The sequence below is a fragment of the Podarcis tiliguerta genome (genome assembly GCF_965153285.1).
Source record: "Podarcis tiliguerta genome assembly, chromosome: 10".
NCBI lineage: Eukaryota > Metazoa > Chordata > Lepidosauria > Squamata > Lacertidae > Podarcis > Podarcis tiliguerta.
Genome location: NC_139543.1, coordinates 52162449 through 52188639, shown reverse-complemented (window position 1 = coordinate 52188639; position 26191 = coordinate 52162449). Strand labels below are relative to the sequence as shown.

General features: G+C 43.5%; 1 protein-coding gene across 2 annotated transcripts; it reads left to right on the top strand.

Moving 5' to 3' along the window:
- The first annotated feature begins 776 nt into the window (after positions 1-776).
- On the top strand, positions 777-25988 carry LOC310658951 (cystine/glutamate transporter-like). 2 transcript variants are annotated; one of them, XM_083401529.1, is made up of 14 exons: positions 777-935; positions 3088-3224; positions 9241-9517; positions 15204-15330; positions 15807-15922; positions 16083-16208; positions 16676-16775; positions 16864-16908; positions 17119-17242; positions 18451-18554; positions 18845-18941; positions 19376-19525; positions 21647-21821; positions 23255-25988. In XM_083401529.1, the coding sequence occupies exons 3-14, from the start codon at positions 9322-9324 to the stop codon at positions 23317-23319; spliced, it is 1425 nt and encodes a 474-aa protein (XP_083257655.1). In that variant the 5' UTR covers positions 777-935; positions 3088-3224; positions 9241-9321; the 3' UTR covers positions 23320-25988. The 2 variants fall into 2 exon arrangements, with proteins under 2 accessions (XP_083257655.1, XP_083257656.1); XM_083401530.1 differs by lacking the exon at positions 777-935 and adding an exon at positions 2333-2470 and having other exon boundaries at positions 9215-9517.
- The last annotated feature ends 203 nt before the right edge of the window (positions 25989-26191 follow it).

Genomic DNA, 26191 nt, shown 5'->3' with positions numbered 1-26191 from the left:
TGCCCCCGGGGGTGCTTTCGAACTGCTAGGTTGGCAGGCACTGGGACCGAGTGACGGGAGCGCACCCCGCCGCGGGGATTCGAACCGCTGACGTTTCGATCGGCAAGCCCTAGGCGCTGAGGCTTTTACCCACAGCGCCACCCGCGTCCCTTACATGAGCTATTCCTCACAAATAAAAGCATGCACAGTGAGAGAAAAGAACATTGCTGTAGATGCTGTCCTAAGAAGTCAAAGCAACAGGTACTAAGAGCCATAATCATTGCAGAATCCAGCAAGGAAGGGCCAGACAGAGCTGAGGAGAGCAATCAAATGGGCATTAATTTGACAAGCAACTGACTTTCAGCCCAGCCACCACCGAAGCCAGGGCTGGAGAGCCTCCAGCCTGTGGGCCATATTTAGCCTGCCAAGACTCTCCATTGGGCCTCCCAAATTGAACCTCAACATGTGCCATTCACAATAGCTGACCTTTGGTGACGGATGATTAGAGCCCTCATACTGATCTGGTCTTCAGTTTTCTAGGTATTTTCTTCAGAAAATTAAAGAGATCGTTGTTTTCTTTTGAGAAGAGATTGAGGCGGGGGGAGGGAATTTAAGTCATTGTAGCAAGGCGACAGCGGAGGGAAATGGTAGGTGCTAGAAGGGAATTATTCTAGACCCACATAGCTGGCAGCGCTGCTGCATGTTGCTAACTAATTTCATGGCTCTTTGCCTCAATTTCATCACCTATCAATCAAACGAGAAAATAGTATTTATCTATCCTTCACAAAGCTCCGTTCGTTAATGTTTGTGAAGTTCTCTGAAGGATGAATGCTCCGCAGTGCAGGGCAGAAAAGCGATAGCTTTCTTGGAAACAACGGGGACAAAGAACTTCATTAGTTTAAAAAACGAAGTGTGTGGGGGAAATTGGTGTTTTGGTTGTAACCTGGTGGTGTCAGGTAAGTGGAGGTGTTTTCAGTCTTCCTTTCTTTGGGGTTTCTCTTCCCGTTGCTGTGAATAATACGGCATGGACGCAGTTAGAGACAGTGTAACAGTGCAGAGTTAAACTATGGAACTCATTTCCTCAGGAGGAAGCAATAGCCATCAACTGGGGTGAGACAAAGTCAGGAAGGACGAGGCTGCCAATGGCTATTAGCCATGCTGGCTGTGCTCTACTTCTGAATAATAATAATTTATTATTTATACCCTGCCCATCTGGCTGGGTTTCCCCAGCCATTCTGGGCAGCTTCCAACAAAATATTAAAATACTGTAGTCTGTTAAACATTAAAAGCTTCAGTAAACAGGGCTGCCTTCAGATGGCTTCTAAAAGTCTGGTAATTGTTTTTCTCTTTGACATCTGGTGGCAGGGCGTTCCACAGGGTGGGTGCCACTACCGAGAAGGCCCTCTGCCTGGTTCCCTGTAACTTCACTTCTCGCTGTGAGGGAACCACCAGAAGGCCTTTGGTGCTGGACCTCAGTGTCTGGGCAGAATGATGGGGGTGGAGACGCTCCTTCAGATATACTGGACCGAGGCCGTTGAGGGCTTTAAAGGACAGCACCAACACTTTGAATTGTGCTCAGAAACGTACTGGGATACTGAATACCAGTTGCTGGAAATCACAGGAGGGGAAGGGTTCTCTTGTGATCAAATCCTGCTCCCTGGTTTCTCACAGGCATCTGGTGGGCCATTGTGAAAACAGGCTGCTGGACTAGATGAGATGTGGGCCTGATCTGGCAGGCTTTTCTTATTTTCCTGTGTTCCCAGAACATGGCAATCGGAGATAGACTGCCTCTGAATATGGAGGCTGTATTTAGCTGTCACAGTTTAACCACCTTTTATAGAGCTTTCCTTTGTAAATTTCGCCAGTTCTCTCTAAAAAAAGGAAGGTTATTTATGTGAATGAACATCACCCCTCTGGTAGGCATATGAATTCCTTGTGGCAAGCGTGTTATTTGAAGTAGGATGTCCTTTTAAAAAACCACAATTGTTAGAGAAAATGCTTTTAATAAAAAACTGAATAAATGAAAGGACTTTGCAAACAACCTTTCACCCCCTTGGGAATGGAAATGCATCTTTGCACATTGTACTCCATGCTCAGCATGACTCCATAAGGTTTTCTGATTTGAGGCCATGCCTTTGGTGAAGAGAAATGGCAGCAAGCTGATCAAAGCTGGGCATCACATAACAACAGTCGGGGAGGTGCTAAAATAAATAAAAAACAGTGATAATAATTGTTACATAACTTTTCAAAGGGTCACAAAAGAAAATGTGTTCTCTCAACCATAATCTGTGCTTACGGCTTTATATAAAAAATAAAAAATGAATAGCAGCTGAGCTGAGAGACCAACAACAGAAAGGCACCCAGTGGTGATCTCTTCAGAGGAGGAGTTTTGCTCTGAGGGAGAATTAAGGGACTGAGCCAAGTGAGTTAGTGCCTCTGCGCTGGATGTTACTCATAGACACCTACCTTGGAGCTGGGTCTGCAACAATATGTGAGTGGTTTAAAATATCTCTGAGATTACTGAATAAATTACCTTCAGGTCCAAAGCAGTTAAGGGGAGCCACTATGCTGGAGTTGATAGAGAGCTGGAAAGAGGCTAGGGCCAGGGTTGCCAACTTCTCACTGGCTCCTGCTCCTCCACCTTTAATTTACCGCACAATAAATGTTTATATTCATACCACGAAGAGCTCCACATGCTGATTTCTAAAAATCAAGCTGCTGTAAAAGAAAACAACAGAACAGGTTTGACAACATGCATTTAATTGCCTTATTATTAAAATTTTAATTGGGGGAAATAAAGCAGAGGAGCAAACTACTTTTCCCCCTCCTGGTCAGCTGGCAATCCTAGCCAGGAAAGTCATTCATCAGCACACATTTTCACAAGGGATGTTACAAATGTACACTTGTAATTAAGCCTCTCCGTACTTGGTGGAGTTTTTACTTTTGAGTAAACATGCATGAGATCAGAATGTATGGAATTTTGCTTAGTTTCAAGTATATCCTCACAAAACATTGCGAAAGCTGTATAGGAAACTGAAGAGTTTTTTGGTTGTTTTTTTTAAAGGAACATTGTTTTTAGTCAATATAGATTTCTCATTTGCTTTACAGATGCGGGAAAAGCAAAAGCCATTGAACTGTTATTTGTGAAGATTTCATGAAAGTCGCTGCAGACAGAACATTCCAGGGCAAGCAAGAAATCAAGTGAATGAAATACAGTATTTAAAACAAAGCAAGGTCAAGACAAAGTAAGTCGAGTTATTATTTGTTATCAAGTTCATAATAATAATAATAATAGTAATAATAATAATAATAATAATAATAATAATAAATGACAATATATTTAAATGGTGACTTGTCCCTTCGTTTGAGGGGTCTCATGTAATAATGGCACCAAATATTATGGTTGATCAGTATTTCAGTATTTCCACATCTTTCACAATCCAAGAATGAGTTAATAGGACAAATGTTAAAAATGAGCGCAAGTGCTTATCTATGCTGAAATCGGGACAAGAAATGTTACTTATTTACTCATTTATTGAATTTGTATACCGCCCTATACCTGGAGGTCTCAGGGAAGTTCACAGAACAAAATCAAATTGTAAACCCACAAAATATATAATCAAAATAAAAACAACAACCCAATAACATCCCCGCCCCCCGGTAAAGAAATGCACTTTAAAGGGAAAGGTAGGCAGCTAGTGAAGTGCGCAAAGCTTGCATGTCTAGACGACAAGGTGAAAATGAAGACTGCAAAATACTCATTGTTCGCAAATCCTTTACAAACTTGGCCTTGAAGGTGGCTGGCAGGGAGCTCACATGACTCCCCATTGTGAATGGCAGATACATGACCTGCGTGCTCACCCCTGGGAGCTCAGGGGGATCACAGCTCCCCGAAATAGCCACAGAGGGATGTTTTAGGGGCTGCCTTTGCGGAGTCCAGGGAAGCATGGGTGCAGCTGGGGGGGGGGGCAGCGGCAATCCTGCCCATGCAGAGAACCTATCGGAATTAATGAATGGAGCCTTCCCACTAAATTCCAAGAAGTGCAAATTTCAAAGGGTGTCTGAGTTTCGGTGCGAATTAGGCAGATTCGCCTTTCAATGTGAACCGCCTTGAATTCATCCCCTTCCTGAGCCCCGGGGGCTCCTGCGTCCTCTCACCAGAGCTGAAATGGTTAAAGGGACAAGAATTTCTGGGAAAGCTGTTGCCTGCTCAAACTTTGGAACCCTGCGGGGGGACGCTTTGCTTTATTTTTGTTTTCTCCGATCCAGCTAAAAAAACAGTTTGTGCGAGGAGGCAAAGTCTCTCATTTTGACCCCGGGGCTTGTCCTAGCGAGTGAAAAGAACTCGCTCCCCACCCTCACACCAGGTCACCAACAAAGAGGAAGGTCATGAGGTTCATCAGGGAAAGGCGCAGCTCTTCTGGAACATCTGGAACATCTGCTCATAACTTATTGAAGAAGCAACGGTGCTAAGCTAGCAGAATGCCAAAGTTTTGCAGACTTCCGCAAACTGCAAGGAGTGACTGTCAGATATTTGGAGTGGAGCAAGTTGCTACAGTTCAGAGCTTTAGTAACCTCTTTGAGCCTTCTAGCTCCATAAGGCTGGTAGAAACCCTGTATGGCAAGGGTAGCCAATGTGGGGCCCTCTAGAAGTTGTTAGACTAGAACTCACATCATGCCTGACCATTGGTCATGTGTTGGCTGGAATGTGGTTGGTTCAAGCACATCTGGAAAGCACTATTTTGGTTACTCTTGCTGTAGGGAGACTGATGGTTTGGGCAAAATATTCTCATTACAACCCCTCTCCCCAAGGAGAGTTGGGGCATGGCAGTGTATCTCCTTGATCATTTTGGTTGCCCTTTTCTGAACCTTTTCCAACTCCTTTTTGAAGCGAGGCCACCAGAGCTTTACACAATATTCCAAATGCATGCAAGGCAGATGCTCTACCACTGAATTATGGCCTTTCTTCTGTACTTATATGAGGGATCCTAGTGGTCACTCCCTTTTCTAGACCTCCCAGTATGTTTCCTGAGAAGCTTTCTTTGTCTTTAAGGAACTCTTGTCCACCATTAATTATAATCTGAACTAAGGAACTCCAGATAATCTTCAAGGTAACCCCAAACATAGAAACCACTGCACTATCCAGCTAGTCACAGAACTGTAGAGTTGGCAGGGGCCACAAGGATCATCTAGTCAAACCCGCTGCAAATGCAGGAATCTTTTTGCCCAACGTGGGACTCGAACGCCCAACCCTAAGATCTCATGCTCTACCAACTGAGCTGCTCAATTATTGTTAGCGCGTCTGTTCTCAGCTACTCTTACTGTTCAACAGCTCTGGAATCCGACTTATCTGCAGGGCCTAAAGCTCTTGCATTCCTCGCTTGCTTTTCTCTGAGAGTTTTTTTTATTTCCCTTCGGTTCCTGGCTAAGTGTAAAGAAGGGTCAACTGCAACTTAGTGTTCTGCCTACCGGTATTTTCACCAATAGGCATTTGGGGGTCTAAATGAGAAGATCTTTTCAGTATCATTCCATGGGACCAATCCTGCTGCATCAACACATTATTATGGGGCTCCTTTAACTTTGGGGTAAGTTTCTTCTCATATTTATGCATGGTTGCCCATGGGTGCTGTGAGGGGCTCAAGCCATACTATGTCTTTTGCACTGGGACATAGATCTCTTGCCTTTTCCTCTCCCCTTAAAAACAACAACGAAGAACTTTCTCAAAGCTTTTCACAGCCAGCTGGGTCTGCTGCAAAGCACAGTGCTGGAAGACTCCAGCCACCTGCCATCTTGATTTGTGGAGGCCCAATCCAGTTACAGTGGAGAGCCAAAGTCCCTCACCCCCTCACGTCCCTCTGAAAGCCACCTAAAATTCACATAAAGCACACTATGTAAACTTTATGTAGATTTGTGTCACATGCCTATGCCCTGAGTTTTTATGTACATACCATTGCTCCTGGCTGTTGCCATGTTTGGCAAGTGTTTGACACAAATAGTAGATGTTTGTGAGGTGTCAATGAACCATTAGAAGCCTCTTTTGTATGGCTGACAGATATCAGGTCACAATATCTGTGGAACGGGCACTTTTACACAGGGCTTTTTTCCCCAGCCAGAACTCACTGGAACTCTGTTCTGGCACCTCTCAGGTGGGCGCCATTGCCATTATAAGAAAACAAGGGAGGGGGCCATGGTGAGTTCCCGCACCTCTTTTTCTAGAAAAATAGCACAAGTGCCACATAACATTCATTCAGCACTTGTGAGAAATTGATGTTTCAGTCCAGCACTACCAAATCTCTGGAACTCCCTGCCTATTGATATCAGGCAGACGCCTTTGTTGTACTGCCTTTTGATTCCTGCTAAAACCTGTTTGGTCTCGGCAAGCCTACCCAGACCTGTCTTTTTATTGCAGATATCTGTTTTTGAAGCTGTTAACAGCAGTTTCCTTTCCTGAAGGCCCCTCCTCACCTGGAGCTGGCACTGCCTGTGACTGTCTGTGTATTTAATGGCTCTGTTCACAGAGGTCAAAACTGACATATTTTCAGTTCCGTTTATGTCAGTGACCTAGAGTTCTATCAAATTCTGCCTTTTTGCTTATGCTTCAGACTTCTGCTTGGGCAATGGAACATCTCCTCCTTCTCCCCTACAACTCCCTCCCCCACTCTCAAAATGTGCTCCAGGGGGCTGGGGTTCCCTTTGGATCAGGTTTGGGGGGTCAGGATAGGGGGAGTCCCATTGCATGAGCTGATCACCCTTTGCGCAGTGTTGGATATAACTTCTAGTAAAGCCTGTGCTTAATCTTTCCCATTGCACACCCTCCAACATTTCTCCAATGAAAATAGGGGTGCACTATTCAATAATAATATAATTATAATTATATGCCCTTCATCTGACAGGATTTCCCAAGCCACTGTAAGTGGCTGTCTTTAGATGTCTTCTAAAGGTTGTATAGTTACTTATCTCCTTGGCTCGGGGGTCGCATAACTCTATACCCTCCAACATTTCTCTGATGAAAATAGGGACGTCCTAAGGAAAAGTGGGACATTCCAGGATCAAATCAGAAACCAGGACAGCTTCTGTAAATCTGGGACTGTCCCTGGAAAATAGGAGGGTCTGCCATTAACATAAATTGCATCATTTTGGCTGGATTGTGGTGACTACTTCTTCTTCTTCTTCTTCTTCTTCTTCTTCTTCTTCTTCTTCTTCTTCTTCTGTTTGAGTTTGATACACTCTCTGTTTCTGTCCCATACACTCTCAGAATCCACTGCATAAAGATGGATACCACCCTTTTTTGTTCTGTAAAATGCTCAGAAACAGGAATGATGTGTCATGTAAGATTTCTTCATAACGTATCTTTTTTGCCAGTTAAAATTCCATCTGACTCTTCAACAAAAAGGGCAATTTCGTAGAACGAAAGATATCTGAGTCAACAGTCAACACAGTGTAGGAAACAAAAACGAGCTTTGTAAATATTTCCTTTATTCCAAACACATGCAGAGTGCAGCTGCGAGGATTAACATACTTGCACTTTAATCTGTTACGTAGAGCAACTCAGCTTCAAAGCCAAGATGCTTTACCTTCCCAGTGGACCGTGCTGTGACTAGAGGAGAGGTAATATTTTCCCCTAAGACACAAGGCTGTTTCGCACAACATGGTACGATTCCTTAGCATTCATACAGTCTTGCTGAACCATACTTTGTTGTGCGACCCAAGAAGACTTTTTGGATGACTTCCTGATTTCCAAACGTTTCTGGATGAGTGATGTTGAGACTAACCAGGACGGGTCCGAGTCATTTTCTGCCTGGGCCAAAGGGCAAGATCCACAGATTGAGGAGCACACAGTTAGGATAGGCTGGGAGTGCCCCTCTGCCACGATCAACACAAGCCTGGGGCTGACGTGGTTCTTCCAATGACGGAATTAGTGTCAACAACAAGGCTCAACAACTTTCCTTTAAAAAGTACTTTTTGTGTCTGGATTTTTATTTCTTGGAATATGACGACCCTACATCAGAGCCAATATAGAACTGGAGTCAGAAGGCTCGACTTCTTGGCTCAGGGAACCATGTGCCTTCCTCCTATTACGAGTAGGATTAGATTAATGTTCATGAAAATAGCAATAAGTGTTGAGGGGTCCCTAGTATCAATTATTATTTTCTTCCTCCAGGGGGTTGGACTAGATGACCCCTGGGTTCCCTCCCAACTCTACAATGCCACGATTATTTCATTTTGTTTTATTGCTGAAACAGTTGCAAGCATTAGGAAACTGAGTGAAACACAGTGGTCCTAACCCAGCACAGAGCTGATTTCTATGGGCTCCAGTGTGCTGGACTGTGTCTCCAGAATGGCACTCATCAATTTATTGACTACAGCTATCATGCCTAATCTTACAAGTTACTTCATTATAAATGAAGGGGAGCAGAAAATCAACTTTTTTAAAAAAAAGATAAATGGGCTTCCTTTATTACTTTCCGGAGTTCTATATACAGAGAGACTGAAAGAGGAAGCAATACTTCTTATTAACTGTGACATCCATTCAGCTTTGATGAATGGATGTATCGGCTGCGTCCTTTCCTATTCATAGTGGTACATAATGAGAATGAATTACTGGCTGATAATTTGATGTATAAATATTGCATTTAAATGTGTTAATGTCTCGGGTTGGGTTTTTTTTTAAAGAATTGGCACGCACACAAGATGTGAGCTGTAACATTTTAACCAACAAAAAGCTAGAAACAAATACTTTATGTGTGCCATGGTCTCCCAGCCACCTGGTGCTCGGGTACTTTACAAAGCACCATAAAAATGTTTGCGGTGCTTAATGTGCAGTAATTTTAAAAGCATATGCATGTGCTTAAACACATGTTTAAAGGGAAATGGGGCAGGGCAGGAAAGGAACACTAATGTTTAAAACACCCGGAGGATACAATTTGTTTCCAGGTGAGGAAGAAAGACGGATAACTGGAGGGGAAGGGCTAGGACAGTCCCACGCCTGAGAGCCCGGAGAACTGTTGCCAGTTAATGTAGACAATACTGAGCTAGGGAGGCTCATCATCCACACATTTTTAGAACTGGGTTGGTGAAAGAGTTAAGCATCCTCCATGGCAGATAATCCCCCTGGAAGTGGCGCTCTGCTCCTTCTTTAATGCAAATATAGGTTTGAGAGTTGTGTGCTTGCTTCATAACATCCCGTCCCAACCTCTAAGGGTCTCTTTGAAAATGCTCTTCTTTCTTTTTAAAGCTAGGCTGATTTGAGGGGTCAGGAAGAACCTCTATGGTGATTCAAGTCACACCTCCGCCCCACAAACCTTTGACACCTGAAGGCTCTTCCAGAGGACCACACAGGCCATGGGGAAATCGAAGAAGAACGAGGAGGCTGTCTTTCTGAGAAAGAAGATCACCCTCTTGAGAGCTTTCTCGCTCCTCATAGGGAGCATGGTAGGCAGCGGAATATTCATCTCTCCCCAAGGGGTGCTGAAGAACTCCGGCAACGTGGGCCTCTCCTTAGTCGTCTGGTTTGCCTGTGGGATCCTCTCTATGTTTGGTGCGTGGTGAGTTTCTTTCCTCTCCTTTCTCAGCTCTCGGAGGATGAGAAACCCTATTGGGACTGTGTTTCACCCCATCACTTCACGAATTGGTAGCTGCAGTAATGAAATCCGTATTGGCCCAGGACCCAGAACTGAGACAGCATTCTGACTCAACGTTGTTGTTTTTAATATACAGTGGTATCTTTGGGTTACAGAAGCTTCAGGTTACAGATGCTTCAGGTTACAGACTCCACTAACCCAGAAATAGTACCTCGGGTTAAGAACTTTGCTTCAGGATGAGCACAGAAATCGCACGGCAGCGGCATGTACGCGGCGGGGGGAGGCCCCATTAGCTAAAGTGGTGCTTCAGGTTAAGAACAGTTTCAGGTTAACAACAGACCTCCAGGACGAATTAAGTTCTTAACCCGAGGTACCACTGTATATATAAAAAAGAATTTCCGTTATAGAAAATAAAGGAGCAAAAGAAAAAGAGAGAGAAAGTTCAAAAATATAATAAAAAGATATAGTATAGTACGTTATATATAATCAGTAACATTTCCATACATTATTATACAGTGGAACCTTGGTTCCCAAACGTAATCTTTTCTGGGAGTCTGTTTGATTCCCGAAACAGTTCAGGAACCAAGGCACAGCTTGTGATTGGCTGCAGCAACTTCCTGCAGCCAGTCAGAATCCATGTCGGGTGTTCAGTTTCCAAAGAACGTTCGAAAACTGGAAGAATTACTTCTGGTTTTCATTCGTTCGGGAGCCATAACGTTCTGCTCCCAAGGCGTTTGGAAGCCGAGGTTCCACTTAAATAATAATATTGTCATAATACGTATATGGTTATCAGTAAAATACTATATGCAGTATAAGCTCGTTCCAAATGTCGATATTGTTTGTCCAAACAAGGTCTGCATCTATAAGCAATTCGTTCATTTGCTTTATCTTTATTCTTCCAGTTCAGTGTTTCCCAAACTGGGGTCTCCAGCTGTTTTTGAACTACAACTCCCATCATCCCTAGCTAGCAAGAACAGTGGTCAGGGATGAGGGGAGCTGTAGTCCAAAAACAGTCCAGAGACCCAAGTTTGGGAAGCTCTGTTCCAGTTCATCAGTACCAGTCTCTTGCCCAAAGAATCCACTTTTGTTGCCCAACTGCATCCTGACTCGTGGTTACAGGAGGAGAGACAATAACATAAGAAGCTGCCTCATACTGAGTGAGACCACTAGTCCATCCAGTTCAGTATTGTCCACACTGACTGGCAGCAGCTCTCCGGGAATTCAGGCAGGGGTCTCTCCCAGGGCTGCCTGGGACTGAACCTGGGACCTTCTGTTGGCAAGACAATTGCTCTGCCCCTGAGCTGTGCCCTTTTCTGTACACACTCCAACCCTGCCATATCTGTTTTCTGAGATGTACTTGGGCACCTGATGCAACTGAGCAGCCCCTGGTCCCGTGACACCTCCATTGCACCTGCAATGCTGCGAGCCTTTGTTTCTGCCTTGAAATTGGAGCAGGCGCTCCCAAAGCCACATGGAGTTAATGTGTAACTAATCCGAATTAGGATCTTACCAGAAGAACCCTGTGAAAGAGGCACCCCACCCCCATTGCATGATGAAACTGGGAAGGCCATTTCAAAGCCCTTGACCCATAAGATTCCCAAACAGCAGCCTTCCTAACAGGCTCTTGTATCTCAGGCTCCTACATCCTGGATAGCTCAGACGGTAGAGCATGAGGCTCTTCATCTCAGGGTTGTGGGTTTAAGCCCCATGTTGGGCAAAAGATTCCTTCCTTGCAGGGGGTTGGACTAGAGGAGCGTTGTGGTCCCTTCCAACTCTACAGTTCTATGAATCTTATGTATTTCAGCGTAACTCTCCCACCTGGGAAGTCTAAGAGGGGCATGTGCCTTTTCCACCGGCAAGTCCCAGAACCCATGTGATACTTACACAGCAAGGGGGAGGAAACTGTGATTCTCCAGCTATTGCCCAACAACAACTCCCATCAGCTCTGGACCTTTGGCCATGCTGGCTGGGCTGAGAGGAGTTTTAGTCCCACAACAACTGGAGGGCCACGGGTCCCCCATTCCTGCTACAGAGCAATGTCGTTTCTGTGGGGTCTTTTAACTACATAACCACACCAGTCAGCTCAAATGTCCCTAGTATCTGCCACCTTAACTGAAGATGCCAAGGACTGAACATAGGACCTCTGTCTTCAGAATGTGTGCCTGTGTACATACCATACGTTTAAAACGTATTTAAATTACATGGCTTCCCCCCTCCCCCGAATCATGGGAACTTTTGTACTGTGAGGGGATAAACAACAGTTCTGTGGGGGGAGGGGATTGATGTGCTTTAAATACAGTGGTACCTCAGGTTAAGTACTTAATTCGTTCCTGAGGTCCGTACTTAACCTGAAACTGTTCTTAACTGAGGCACCACTTTAGCTAATGGGGCCTCCTCCTGCTGCTGCTGCTGCGCTGCCACTGCATGATTTCTGTTCCCATCCTGAAGCAAAGTTCTTAACCTGAGGTACTATTTCTGGGTTAGCAGAGTATGTAACCTGAAGCATATGTAACCTGAAGCGTATGTAACCCAAGGTACCACTGTATATGATTTGTACATAGCCGTGGCCCCTCTCATAGCTGTCAACCTTTCCCCTTTCTTGTGAGGAATCCTATTCAGAATAAGGGAATTTCCCTTTAAAAAAGGGAAACATTGACAGCTATGGCCCCTCTTCTGCAAAAGGGAATGTAAATGGCCTTATACCTGAAGGAGCATCTCCACCCCCATCATCCAGCCCGAACACTGAGGTCCAGCGCCGAGGGCCTTCTGGCAGTTCCCTTGCTGTGAGAAGTGAGGTTACAGGGAACCAGGCAGAGGGCCTTCTTAGTAGTGGCGCCTGCCCTGTGGAATGCACTCCCATCAGATGGCAAGAAAATAAACAACTATTTTACTTTTAAAAGACAACTGAAGGCAGCCCTGTTTAGGGAAATTTTTAATGTCTGATGCTGTATTGTTTTTAATATTCAGTTGGAAGCCGCCCAGAGTGGCTGGGGAAACCCAGCCAGATGGGCGGGGTATAAATAATAAATTATTATTATTATAACATATTTATTTTACATTTTCACCCAACTCTTCCCAAATAACATATGCATATGTTCTTATCCTGCCCATTTGATCCTCACAACAATTCTGCGAGGTAGTTTGACCTGAGAGTGATTGGACCAAGTCACCCAGCAAACTTCTGGTAAAGCTGGTTCTAGTCCAACACACTAACCACGGCATCACACACAACCTGTGTGGAAAATTGCCCACACAAAAAAAGAGTAGATAGATTGCTAGTTATGCTGGTGTTTTGCGAAAACAAACAAACAAACAAAAACACCCTACCCAGTGGCTTTTTAACAGCACTTTTTCATCAAAGAGAACTGAGAGTAAACTATGAGAGCCAAAATGGAGCCCTCCTCCCATCTGCCCCACAAGAAATTGGAAGTGAAGGCTACAATCATATACTTAATTTCCAGGGTCTCAATGGGGCTTACTTTTCAATAGACATGTATAGAATTACTGTAAAAACCCCTCAAAACAATCAACTTTCAATGGAAGTGTTCTCCAATGATAAATACAGGGGGTTGTGATTCTATCTGATTCTATCAAAACATGAAAGTTTGCCAGCTGAAGTTTAGGATAAAAATAACCCAGGCTAAAATCTAAGAAAGCTGTTTTTTGACCATATGGTTCCATTGTGGGTGCACATATGGAGTCGTCATGGATTTTTCACAGCCTCCAGGTTCAAGTTCAGGTTGTCAATATGGATCATTCCTAATGTCATAATTTCCATGGGTTGGTGAAAAAACAATTCATGCAGATATGGGTCATTCTGGTTTCCCTAGTTTCAGGAGCTCTCTGACACTCTGAAGGCTGCAGTCCTTAGCCGATGTACTAGGGAGCAAAAATGCCAAAGAGTCTTGTGGCACCTTGAAGATGAACGGGCTTTTATTATTGCCTTTGCCAACTAATAATAATAATAAAAAAATTATTACGGTCAAAGACCAGTTCAAAAAGCACATCTGAGACTACTTTCACAAAAGTGAAATAGACATTTAAAACATTATACAATAATAGCTTATAGATTAAAACTGAAATAGTCGCATGTACACGAAAAGACCTAAGATTAGACTAACATGCAGATTGACCCTGGGACACCCAGGAAGCCAGCTATGGCAGTTTTCCGGGGGGTATTCTGCGCCTACAAATCTGTGCACAAAATCTGGTGACCATCCGGGTTGTCTTGTGGTTTTTGCCTAAGAGGAGAAAATGGAGTTTTGGCTTGTCTGGAAAGTCAGTAAGCCTCACCAGATGGGGTCAATGGTATTTCTACGTGCCTCAGCATAAAAAGGGCATCTAAAAATAAGTGTTCAGGGCTTCCTATTTTCCCTAATGGGGTGTACTCTGGGTGTACGGGACTTTTCCAAAAGATCCTTCCAGAACCGGCGAGGGCAGAGCCAAACATGGATCATCAGCATCATCATTATTATTATTATTTTAATTTATATACTGCTCTATACCTGCAGGCCTCAGAGCAGTTCGTAAGATAAAATCACAATATAAAAACAAAAGCAACCCAATAACACCCTCAACACATTTTAAAAGACTAGATTAGAGCCTCCTTCATCAGATGCATTAAGTAGGATCCTCAATGGCCAAGTATATATGCATGTGCAGGAGTGACAACAAGGGCAGGGGAATGGAAAGGTTGGTGTTAAATGGCAATGGAAGACCCCCCCCCAAAAAAAAACCCCAGGCTGTGGTCATTCTGCAAATGTATGAGGAATGACTATTCACCACTGCAGTAATTAGGGATGACTAGGGAGCAAGGTGGGTTAAACCACAGAGCCTAGGACTTGCCAATCAGAAGGTCGGTGGTTCAAATCCCCGTTTGCTCCGTCCCTGCTCCTACCAACCTAGCAGTTCGAAAGCACATCAAAGTACAAGTAGGTAAATAGGTACCACTCCGGCGGGAAGGTAAACAGCATTTCCGTGCGCTGCTCTGGTTCTCCAGAAGCGGCTTAGTCATGCTGGCCACATGATCCTGAAGCTGTACGCTGGCTCCCTCGGCCAGTAAAGCGAGATGAGTGCCGCAACCCCAGAGTCAGCCACGACTAGACCTAATGGTCAGGGGTCCCTTTACCTTTACCTTTAGGGAGCAAGGTCCTTTGAACTCAACAGAACTTACGTCTGAATAAAAAGGGTTCAGGGGCACATGAAGTGAAACCTCAGAATGACAGCTCTCTCTGTGCATCTTCTACTGATACACAGAGATAGTGGTGGGAACATAGGAAGCGGTCTTAAAGTGCATCAGACCATTGGCTCATCTCAGGGCTGGATTAACCATTGAGCAAAATAAGTCTGTGCTTAGGGCATCAAGGAAAAGGGGCGCCACAGAAATCTTCCATTTGCTGGATTTTTAACATTAATGGTCACAAATGAAGCAGGGACTTGAACCCCTGTTTAAAGTCTAGTGCCTTATCCACTACAGAAGACTTTGCAATCTGGGTGACTTTAAGTGAGGATTTTCACGAGGGTCCTATTTTTCTCTGTCATGGACACAACATCACAGGATACCAATAGCCCACCAATGAGTGAAGTGAAGGAAAACTCTTTAGGATGGTTTGCTTACGCTCTTTCCTACCTGAACACTTCCAGGTGCTCTGTGTTATGCTGAACTTGGCACCCGGATCACAAAGTCTGGAGCCCATTACATCTATATCTTGGAGACCCTGGGCCCTCTGCCAGGGTTCTTGTTCCTATGGGCAGAATACTTTGCTATAAGGTAAGCTTTTCCATCTGCAACCTGCTATAAACTTAAAGGTGAGGTCGGAATGCTTCGAACCATGTGGCGCAGTTGTGTATATAATCTATGCCTTTAAATGTCAGTGAGAGAAACTGCTCATGTAAGAAGCAGATATTAAAGGCAGTCCAGGCAAATGGCCGTCTAATATTTCTGGGTGAATGGCAGCTGTTCATAACTAACTGAAGTTTGTGCCCTGCCTTTCTCTGAGTTGTGTCAGCTTCGCCCATCAGGAATAGCAGCCCAGATGAACTAGGCCAGGGGCAGATAACTCTTTTCAGTCCTAGAGACATATTCCATCCTGAGCGATTTCCAGGGGACCTGAAAACAGTTTAAATAAGCCGACTGCCCAGTTTCCTTGACTTTGCAGGAATGTGGCATCTTTGCATGGAAAAAATACCAGTAAGAGTTTTCTTGAGGTCTTGCCACAGAATGCATAAGCCAGTTTTCCCTTCCAGGCCTGCCAACAGTGCAGTTGTTGCACTGGCATTTGGACGCTACATCCTGGACCCCTTTTTCGCACCCTGTGGCGCTCCACTTCTGGCTGTGAAACTTGTTGCTCTTCTTGGCTACTGTAAGTACGAAGCAGGAACTGTGCCCCATTTATTTCCTTGGGATGCTATTCAGTCAAATCAATGGGAGTCTTATTATTAATTTCGTATTCTGAATTCATCAGCTGAACTAGATAGTCCCAGCGTGCAGGTCAAATGCTTTTTTTATCCTCTCCAATCCAGACATTGTCCTAATCCTGAACTCTTGGAGTGTCAGCTGGAGTGCCAGGCTTCTGACCTTCTTGTCCATTGTCAAGTTGGTAGCTCTCACTCTCATCATCGTCCCAGGAATGATACTTTTAGCTCAAGGTAATGCATTATTCTCATTGTTATTAGCTATAAAACATCACCACCATCAAAATGCAAGGACTTGCCTCTAGAAAATATTATAGCCCCCATATATTCTGCCCTGAGGGCTGCCTCCCCACACATTTGAGTGACAACAGTGGTCAGAGTCTGACGTTGGGTGGGTGGGTATAAGAAGCAGGGCCTTTTCATGTGTGGCACCTGCTTTGCAGAATGTCATCCCTAAGGAAGTCTGCTAAGAGCTCAGGCAGAATGTTTCCTGCCCCCTATTACATCCTAACTGATCTTTTAAAGTGGAAATGGCATGGGTTGAACTTGGAGACTTTTCTGCATCCAAAGTATATGCTCTACTCCTGAACCATATCTCAAAGATGTATATGGTAAAATGAAGCCTGTTTACATGCTCATCTATCTTAGGAACGTGTCTATTTTTATCATTCTTTGCTTTCTAACTGTATGGTTTTCTTTAGGCCATACAGAAAATTTCCAGGATGCTTTCAATGCTCAGACCCTTGCTTTGGACAAGCTGCCTTTGGCTTTTTATGCAGGGATGTTTGCCTATTCAGGATGGTATGCATAGGTGACATACATTTTTAAGATATTCACTTATAAACTGTCAGCGCCACTGAAATCTGTTCCTTTCCCTTCCACGATGCAGGTTTCAAACTAGTTTTGTGCGAGAAGAACTAGTGAAGCCAGAGAGGTGAGTCAAAAGACCAGTTTAAAAATATATGTATTTGACCCTGCTTAATGTTTTCTGAAGCTGTTTTGAATAGGGATGGATTATTCCGTAGGCTAACAAGGCACAGGCTTCATATATATAATAAAATAACAATACAGTGAAATTTTGCATGTACATGGGAACAGTTGTACTGAAGATTCTCTTCTCTCCCCCTCCCCATTTTGTTTGTAGAAATATCCCTCTGGCAGTGATTGTGTCTGTGATCACTGTGATTGTGGGTTATATGCTTACTAATGTTTCCTATTACACGGTACTGACAGCAGCAGATGTTCTGGCCTCCCAGGCAGTAGCTGTGGTGAGTCGAAAGCCAATGTTGTAGTTAATATCAGATTAATTCCCCTTCTTCTCCAAGAGGGTTCAGTTTTCAGTAGATTGAGGGGAGAGGACTGGAATGTAAGGCAGTGGCAATTAAATTCAACCTCTGCAGAATGAGGAGTTGTTTGGTCATCGAGAAGTCTCAGAAGAGCAAACCATTGTATGTGCGCCACCCCAGTCTCTGAGCAGTGCGAGATTCCAGGGGCTCCAGGGTTCAGTTTCCTTGGACTGAGGGTCAGCAGAGACTGTGGTGTCTTTATGATATAGAGTTTATTTACACATATAGACAACCTGAGACTATGATGGAGTGGCTCACATCATTAACAGCCCAACATACAAACAGGCATTATTTCAGGGGGAATTGTTTCGCAGAAATATATATATTAGGCAAAACTGCGAGGAACACATCTATTAGGAGAAATTTGCATTAAAATGCTGGTGAATTTCCAGGAGGACTTCTATATAGATCTATAAAAGAATTCTCAAAGGAATGTGTAAATGTGGAGAGCTGAATAAGACTGAAAATTTGAGAAACTGAAATGGACCGATTCACCCATCCCTAGTTCAGTCCTTCATAAGCTGGGAGAAGGGAATCTGTGGCCCTTCAGATGTTGTTGGGCTCCCAGCAGCCTTGCCTATTGGTGGTGCTGATGCAAGTCCCCTCACAGATCTACAGTTCCCTGAGAGATTTAAGAGTCAACCCCTCTTCCCAGGGAGCTCTGGGAATTGTAGCTCTGGGAATGGAATTAGGGTCTCCTATCAACTTTCATTGCCCTTTACAAGCTACAGTTTCCAGGACTCTTTGGGGGAAGCCATGACTATTTAAAGTGGCATGGTGATGCTTTAAATGTATGTCTCCAGTTTTTTGGGGGACTACAGTTTCCATCATCCCTGACCACTGGTATGATGGGAGCTGGAGTACATAAGCTGCTGGAGACCCAAGTTTGGGAAAACCATAGTGCTTTTAGGGCCTTGTAATAATGTCTCTAAGCCTTTTGTAAAATGAGTAAGACAAGAGAAAATCAGGGATTTGGGAGGCATGGAGAATGACAAGTAAATATGAAATCAGAATGAAACAGAGCTCTGTAGCATATCACGCCTGCTTTCACTGAAGGCCACTCAGTGGTTTTCCTTCACCAATAATTATAAACCTCACATTTCTGAACACAAACATGCCTTTTCTTCCAGAGCTTTGCACACAAAGCTTGCCGAAGTGTTATCTCAATGGTTCCTATCCTGGTTTCCTTGTCTTGCTTTGGGACCATGAACGGAGGAATCTTTACATTTTCAAGGTCAGTGACCTCTTTTTTAAAATCTTGTTGAGGGATGAGCTACATGCTACATGTCAGGCCTGGGGGACATGTGACCCTCCAGTTGGTGCTGGACTATAGCTCCCATCCCCCCTGACCATTTGCTGTTCTGGCTGGGGCTGATGGGAGTTGTAGTCCAATAACATCTGGAGGGCCAAAGCATGAAACTGAGCAAGAGAACCCCCAGCACTGAGCATCTCTACTAGAGGTTCCCCACCCCTGCAGACTGATTCATTGCATTCTTCCGCTGCTTATTTATTTTCTCCTTCTAGGACCTTGTTTGTGGCTTCACGAGAAGGGCAATGGCCTCCCCTCTTCTCCATGATCCATATTCAAAGACATACACCCCTACCAGCAGTCATGTTGATGGTAAGAATATGGGTTGACTCCATCCTAGTCATTCTTAGAGTAGACCCACTGAAATGCTTAAGATACCCATGAGTAATTTAAGGACTGTCGGTCTCAATGGGCCTACTCTAAAAAGTTGTGTACACATTACTGGCTTAAAATGCAGGCTAGGTCATTCTTTTTCTCAATTCAGATTGAAGCTGGTTTTGGGGGGCAAAGGGCAGTATTTCCTAAGAAATATGGATTCTGGCTAGCGTTTTGTGCACACTGCTTCCCACACAAGGAGTGGAAGGACACTGGGTGCACAGAAAATGGGAGTGTGTACACAAACTTGCAGGCCAGCAACATCTGATCACAAGTTCCCCATCCCTGTTCTAAGTTTTCAGCAACGTCTGTGTGTTAAAGCTGAGATGGTGGTTTGCTAAATCTATTTCACCTCCTTCTACACCCCTCAGTTCCCTTTGGTCACAGCCATGATCTGTGTGGGAGATATCTACCACTTGCTGAACTTCTTCAGCTTCTCCCGGTGGCTCTTCATAGGATTAGCCACCCTTGGGCTGATGGTTCACCGCTGCCGTCATCCTGAGATAACAAGCCCATTCAAGGTAAGGGTCTGCTGGCCTGTTTTCTCCCATGGTTCTCCTTCTGTCACTCTTTATTTTAGACCAGGTATGTACGTAGACCCATCTCTCTGTGCTAATAAGTAAGAGTAGGTAGTTAAGAGCTAGAGCTGTGAGCCAAGTGGTTCAGATCCCACCTCAGAGTATGCCCAACAAATATCACACCCATCAACAACTGATCAGAAACAGTGTTAAGTGGTTAAAAAGAAATAGGTGACCTATGTTCAGCCCCCCACTCAGACATTTTAAAAGGTAATTCATATAGCACTCCATATTTCAAAGAAACCTCTGAGCAGTTTAGAGCATCATACGGCATCTCTGAGCTGTTTACAACAACTTGTGATCTCAAACCAGGCACACTCCCTCTCAGCCTGACTGGGGGTCGTTGTGACGATAAAATGGGGGGGGGGGCAGAATAGGGATGGAAGGATCTGTCAATTTTGCATCTCTCGGTATCTCATTTATCCATTATTAAATTTAGTTTTCTGTGTTTTGCAGTAATTTGCATTAAAAAACAAAACAAAACCTCATGAAAATTCTTAGCATTTTAGGGCAACTTTCTCCTAAGAAGCCCATTTTTAGATGCACTTTTGCCTAATGTACACATTGTTGCAAGCTATTTCCCATAATATAATGGATTTCTTTATGTCATTTTCCCCAGTGTCTTCATTTAATGTGCACACTCCCCCAATATGTCCATTTTTGTACACATTGTTTGGAGAAAGTGTGAATTTGAGAGATTCTGCTTTAAATGCATACCGAACAGAATTTCTCCTTTGCCCCTAGGGAGGAGAGCTATGTAACAAACATGAATTGCTTGTTTGCTTAGAGAAGAAATAGTCGCCCTACTTCCGAGGTGTCCCAGAGTGGATTTTCATTATCATTCTTTGGGCGACCCGATGCAAAAAGTGGACTCCTGTACCTTTAATAGCTGTATAGAAAAAGAAATGTCAGCAGGTGTTGCTTGCAAGAGAATCCACAACAGCTGAAGTTCCATCTTCTATGTCACTATTGAAGGTGCAAGAGCCCAGAGATTACTTTTTTCACCCGGCTACCTTATTTTCCATATTCAGGATTAACATGCTCTTGGTATGTCTTCATAGCCACTACCAAAAGCACTTCGGAAATGCGGGGTAATGCTTTGCTGTTTTTTTTAAAAGGTAAAGGTACCCCTGCCCGTACGGGCCAGTCTTGACAGACTCTAGGGTTGTGCGCCCATCTCACTCAAAGAGGCCAAAGGCCAGCACTGTCCGAAGACACTTCCGGGTCACGTGGCCAGCGTGACATCGCTGCTCTGGCGAGCCAGAGCCGCACACGCAAATGCTGTTTACCTTCCCGCTAGTAAGCGGTCCCTATTTATCTACTTGCACCCGAGAGTGCTTTCGAACTGCTAGGTTGGCAGGCGCTGGGACCGAACAACGGGAGCGCACCCCGCCGCGTTTTTTTTTAGCCGCTCACAAAACTTGGAACAAAACACCAAGAAGAAACCATACAAATTAAATTCGAGAAGACCAGCGCTTATAATATGTACATCTACTGCCGCCTTGTGGACATAAGCCAGAACCCTTATTTCCACACCTTTTAAAGCAAAAGAATGCTTGCATGTCTCATTCATACGGAGCTTCTCTTCTCAAGACTTGGGTGCACAGATTAAGTACATGCAGCTCCTGTGCCCATCTGGAAATAATAATAATCCTTATGTGGGTACCAAGGATGCATGGTAGAGGAGAGGAATTGTAAGCTTAAACTCCCAGTTACCTTGTTTTCCTCTCAAGGATGTCCCTGTAGAACTCAGGACTTGGACCACACAGTGTGTAGGCAAAGCTCTCATTCGTGTGTTAGATTCCCCCCCCACTCACCCAAAGAAACATTTTAATTAGAGTTCTAACCATTACATTCAGTCCTTTGTCATGGGTCAAAGGCCTTTTATTTGCGTTGCAAATACCTCCAGGTATATGCGTCTTTCTCTAAGAGCTTTCATTTTCCTACAGTCCTCCTTTTGCTTCTCAAATGTTTTGAAGTGAGATTCACCTGCAAACTTCCTCAGCCTGTCAGGGCCCACTTGTAAAAGTAACTCTACTTTTGTAACTCTTTTCTCCTATCCAGGTTCCTCTCTTCGTTCCTGTGTCCTTTACAATCATTTGCCTTTTCACTGTGGCGATGTCTTTCTACTCAGACCCAATAAATATCAGCATTGGCTGTGCCATGGTTTTAAGTGGGTTTCCCGTTTACTATTTGTTCATCAACAGGTCAATGCCAAAGTGTTGCAGCAACACATTCTGTGAGTAGAAACTGCTGGGTAATTTTGAATGATCATATTCAGTATGGTATTCTTTAAAGATTGCTGCATAGCCAGAGCTTGATCTGGCTGTCGAGAGCTGTATTCCCTCAGGAATCAGGGGGAGATTGATTATTGATTGATTTCAATGCTTCGTGGTTGTGTGTGTTGGGGAGGAACCCGCAAAGCAGCATACAGAAAAGAATAAAACAATCAAACTATCAGTAAAAACAGTTACAGATAGATATTTATAACATTCAAAAATAATTAAAAACAACAATAAGCTAAAAGCAGATTAAAACATCCATCAACATTCTATATCTGGGTCTTGTCTAAACAAAAAATGTCATTCGGCAGGGGGTTCCAATGTGTGGGTACTGACACACTGAAAGATGTGGTGTGTGGTGTAGTGGTTAAAGGCGGTAGACTCGTAATCTGGTGAACCGGGTTTGCGTCTCCGCTCCTCCACATGCAGCTGCTGGGCGACCTTGGGCCAGTCACACTTCCCTGAAGTCTCTCAGCCCCACTCACCTCACAGAGTGTTTGTTGTGGTCGAGGAAGGGAAAGGAGAATGTTAGCCGCTTTGAGACTCCTTCAGGTAGTGATAAAGCGGGATATCAAATCCAAACCCCTCTTCTTCTTCTTACAAATGCGAAATGAGTATTATGGAGTACAGCTCCAGTTGTGTTTCCAATTGCTTATTATGGAATTGAAAAACCCAATACTTTAAAAAATGCCAGTGGGGAAGGCATGGTTGCCGTGGTGTGTTTAATTTGCAGCTTCATTAATTATATTTTTGAGCGTTTTCAAATTACCTAAGAAAATGCTCTGCTTGGGGGGGGGGGTTGTTTTTTTGTTTGGTTTTTACAATGAAATCAATATTTTGAGTTCCTTTGATCAAAGGGGAATTGCAAGAAGCCCAAAGGGAAATGTTGCTTGGGAGGGGGATGAGGAAAAACCAAAGAGGAGCACCCTGTACAAGCAATTGAGATTCAAGCTACAAGCCCTGTGGCTACTTCTAAAGAGGGAGAAATGGAATTGCAAACTTACCGTCCAATATTATGGGGGCATTTCCAAGTAGCCCTGTTTTGAGCAATCAAATAATTATATTAATAATGATGCTAAGCATCCATAAAGTACTTCTGAGAGTTTAACATGCTTACATGTATTATGTCCTTGTAATCCTTACAATAACTTTTTAAGATAAGTCAGTATTAATATCCACGTGTTGCAGATAGGGGGCTGAGGAAGGGGTTCAAATCTGTCCATATTTAATTTGTGCCATTTTTGCTGCTGCTTCTTTCGTGACCCTAATTCCATCCCATTCTGTTTCCACATTAATTTTTCCAATTTTGGAAGAAACATAATTCGTACTTTAGGAACACCAGAACATGAAATATTCTTGCCCTTATACATTTAACCCCTTATTATTACAGATTCTCTTACACTGAAGCTTCAGATCCTCTTGAAGGTGGTGCAGCAAGAAATCAGGACTTACTGAGAAGCAAAACGAGAGCTGGAGGGGTGAACCAGGAGCCTGAACTTCAAAGCTCTGATTTTGCGGTGACTTCTCCTAGCTTATATTTAACGCCACCCTCACAACTCGGAGCACGCCTGCATTGGAACAACTTCTGCTTCCAGTTTTCATACCAGATGGAGAGTTCCTGAAAAATCAAAGGCACAGGAAACCCTGTGCAGATGAGTCACACCTTTGACTGTGCAAGCAACAGTCCAAGTGCATCCTGATATTGTCCTCATCTGGCATGCAGATGGGCATGAGAGCATCTGGACCTTGAAGAAAGACTCCTAGAGATGTGTTTGTCTGAATGCATACGCAATCCCTAAATGCTGGCTGTGTAGAGGCAATAGCTATTTGTAGATGTTGAAGTGGTACTGCAGAGCTGTTAGTCATCAATTGACACAGGCTCATTTTTTAAAAAGTTTGATTTGAGCAGTGTACCTTGGCCAATGATAGTTTTTGATGTACTCCAAGATGGACTCTAGAAAACTGAAATAAGCCTTGCTGAAAAAGACGTGTGTGTGATTATAACGGGCATCTTTAGAATGGTAAAGAAGCCCTCCCCAAATCTGAAACTTCTGGTTTTGTTTTGGGTATACACACACAGAGACACACACGCACGCACACATTATTACTGTTATTATTAATAGTGTGTAAAAGGACGGACACATATAATTCCAAGTGGTCATATAGCCGGTTGCAAAGTGGGAGAGAGGAAATTTCCTTTTTGTGAAATTGACTAAACCAGATGCACCTTTGAAGCAGCCAATTTCACACCTCTTTTGAAGTTCATAGTACTGGTAGAATTAAGAATATGGATATGATTATATTCTCACAGGCGATGCTTACTGCCTTCAGTTATCCTTGCTAATGTTTGATCAAGTCTAGTGCCATCACACCAGTTAGGGGGCATTACCCCCATTGATCCTGAGAAGAAATAATCATTTGTGCATGATGCATGTCTTTGCAAGATGGACTGAGATCACGCTGTAAATGGCACTTGCTTATGTATTAACTAGTAATGATAACATTAGTTTTGCAACACAGAATGCAATTTGAGAGGGTCACAAACCAAAACCCTGAATTCAGCACCTGCAAGCATGAAAAATCAGAATCATATCAAATATAACACAGTCTGTACATGGATCAATGTAAAAGTGTGGGGAGGGAGGCTAAATAATGTATGTTTCAATTCATGTGAAACATACACAATTCATGTGTCAATGTATTCAATTCAATTCACCTATTTTTTTCCCTTTAACATCCTTATCTCTTCTGCAACAATCCTGCCAAAAATTTGCTCCTCTTGATGCTTGCTATCAGCTGTAAAAGGAAAGGCTTCATTGGCACCAATGGGAGCTTTCTTTCTTTCTTTCTTTCTTTCTTTCTTTCTGAAATATACTCGGAGTCGAGAGTGGATTTCATGCTCTTTATTCTGCTCATAGTGGTGAGGAGGAAAAATGGAAGTTCCCCCAGAATGTCTGCTTTATATACATTATTTACACAATGGGCCCCGCGTGATTAGCTAATTCCGGGATTCACCTGTAGGCCAATCAGGTTGCAGATTCACTTCCACCTGAAGCTGGATTGGGTGGCTCCTGTGGACCAATCAGACTGCTGCATTCTGGACCCTATTGTTCTAGGACCAATCACACTGCTGCATTCTGAATCCTATTGTTGTAGGACCAATCACACTGCTGCCTTTTGAATCCTATTCAACTCAGTACATAACTCTTTCTTTCTTTCTTTCTTTCTTTCTTTCTTTCTTTCTTTCTTTCTGTCGTCTCCAGAACTTTTGAAGCAGATTTGAGGGCGCCCCAGGGTGGGGGTGAGGTTGTGGGAGGGAAAGGAAGATGCAATCCCATTGCACTAGTGGAGGCCTGTTCTGTTTGTGCACTGGATACAGCCCAGGTCACTTCCAGATGACCTTTTCATTGGGCATTTTATCCTTATTTGTTTGCACAAAGTTTGCAGGGTGATCAGTCAGCATTGGTTTTTTATTGCACATTCATTCTGATTTGTGTGTGGGAAGGTTAGACGACACTGAATCAAGCAAATGTTATCCCTAGTGCATTTTCCCATCACATTCCTTATTGCAAAAAGTTTGATTTTGGGTGGGTTGGGGAGTGAGTTTGATGCCCAAGAGCACCAAATAAGTTCTAACTGTGCAACCTGAATTAGCTGGTAGTGATGGAATCCCACCTGAAAAATGTTTCATACACATATGAAAATCTGACTGATGTGTATGATTGGCTGGTTTGAATGATTTAGCATCATGTAGCCAAATAGGCAAGCAACTTTGAACTACTTTCTTATTTGTGGTTTTCTAAACTGTGTCTAGTAAGCTTCTTTCTATCAGCACTGAAGACCTTAGCAGATAGTGATTACGTAAACACTGACTCTGTACAGTCGTTGTTGAGATATAACATTTTGTATAAAATGATAGACAATCGCAGGAAAAGTTGAACTTCCCATTTTAGTTTGCTAAAAGATGTGAAATGTTTTCTATGTTTTTGAGGGTAAAATGCCAACCTCATCCAAGTTCACAATGGAAACTTTCATATTAAAGTGACATTAGGTCCAAAATCTAAGCAGCATTTCTAAGCTTTTTATACACTCAGTGAACACCTAATTAAATGGTTTGAAATAAAGCACAGTTTTCAGAAGTTTTTTTTTTTCTGGCCATCTTGCATATGTTATCATGCTAATGGAAGAGTTGAAGCGTTGGGTCAAAGCTGCTACCTTATTCATTGTAACCAGACTTTAGGTTGTAAATTGCAAATTGGAGGTAGACGTAGTTTGTACACCATCACTGTTGTCCAAACACACATACTTTTCTTTCTTGTGAAAGTTC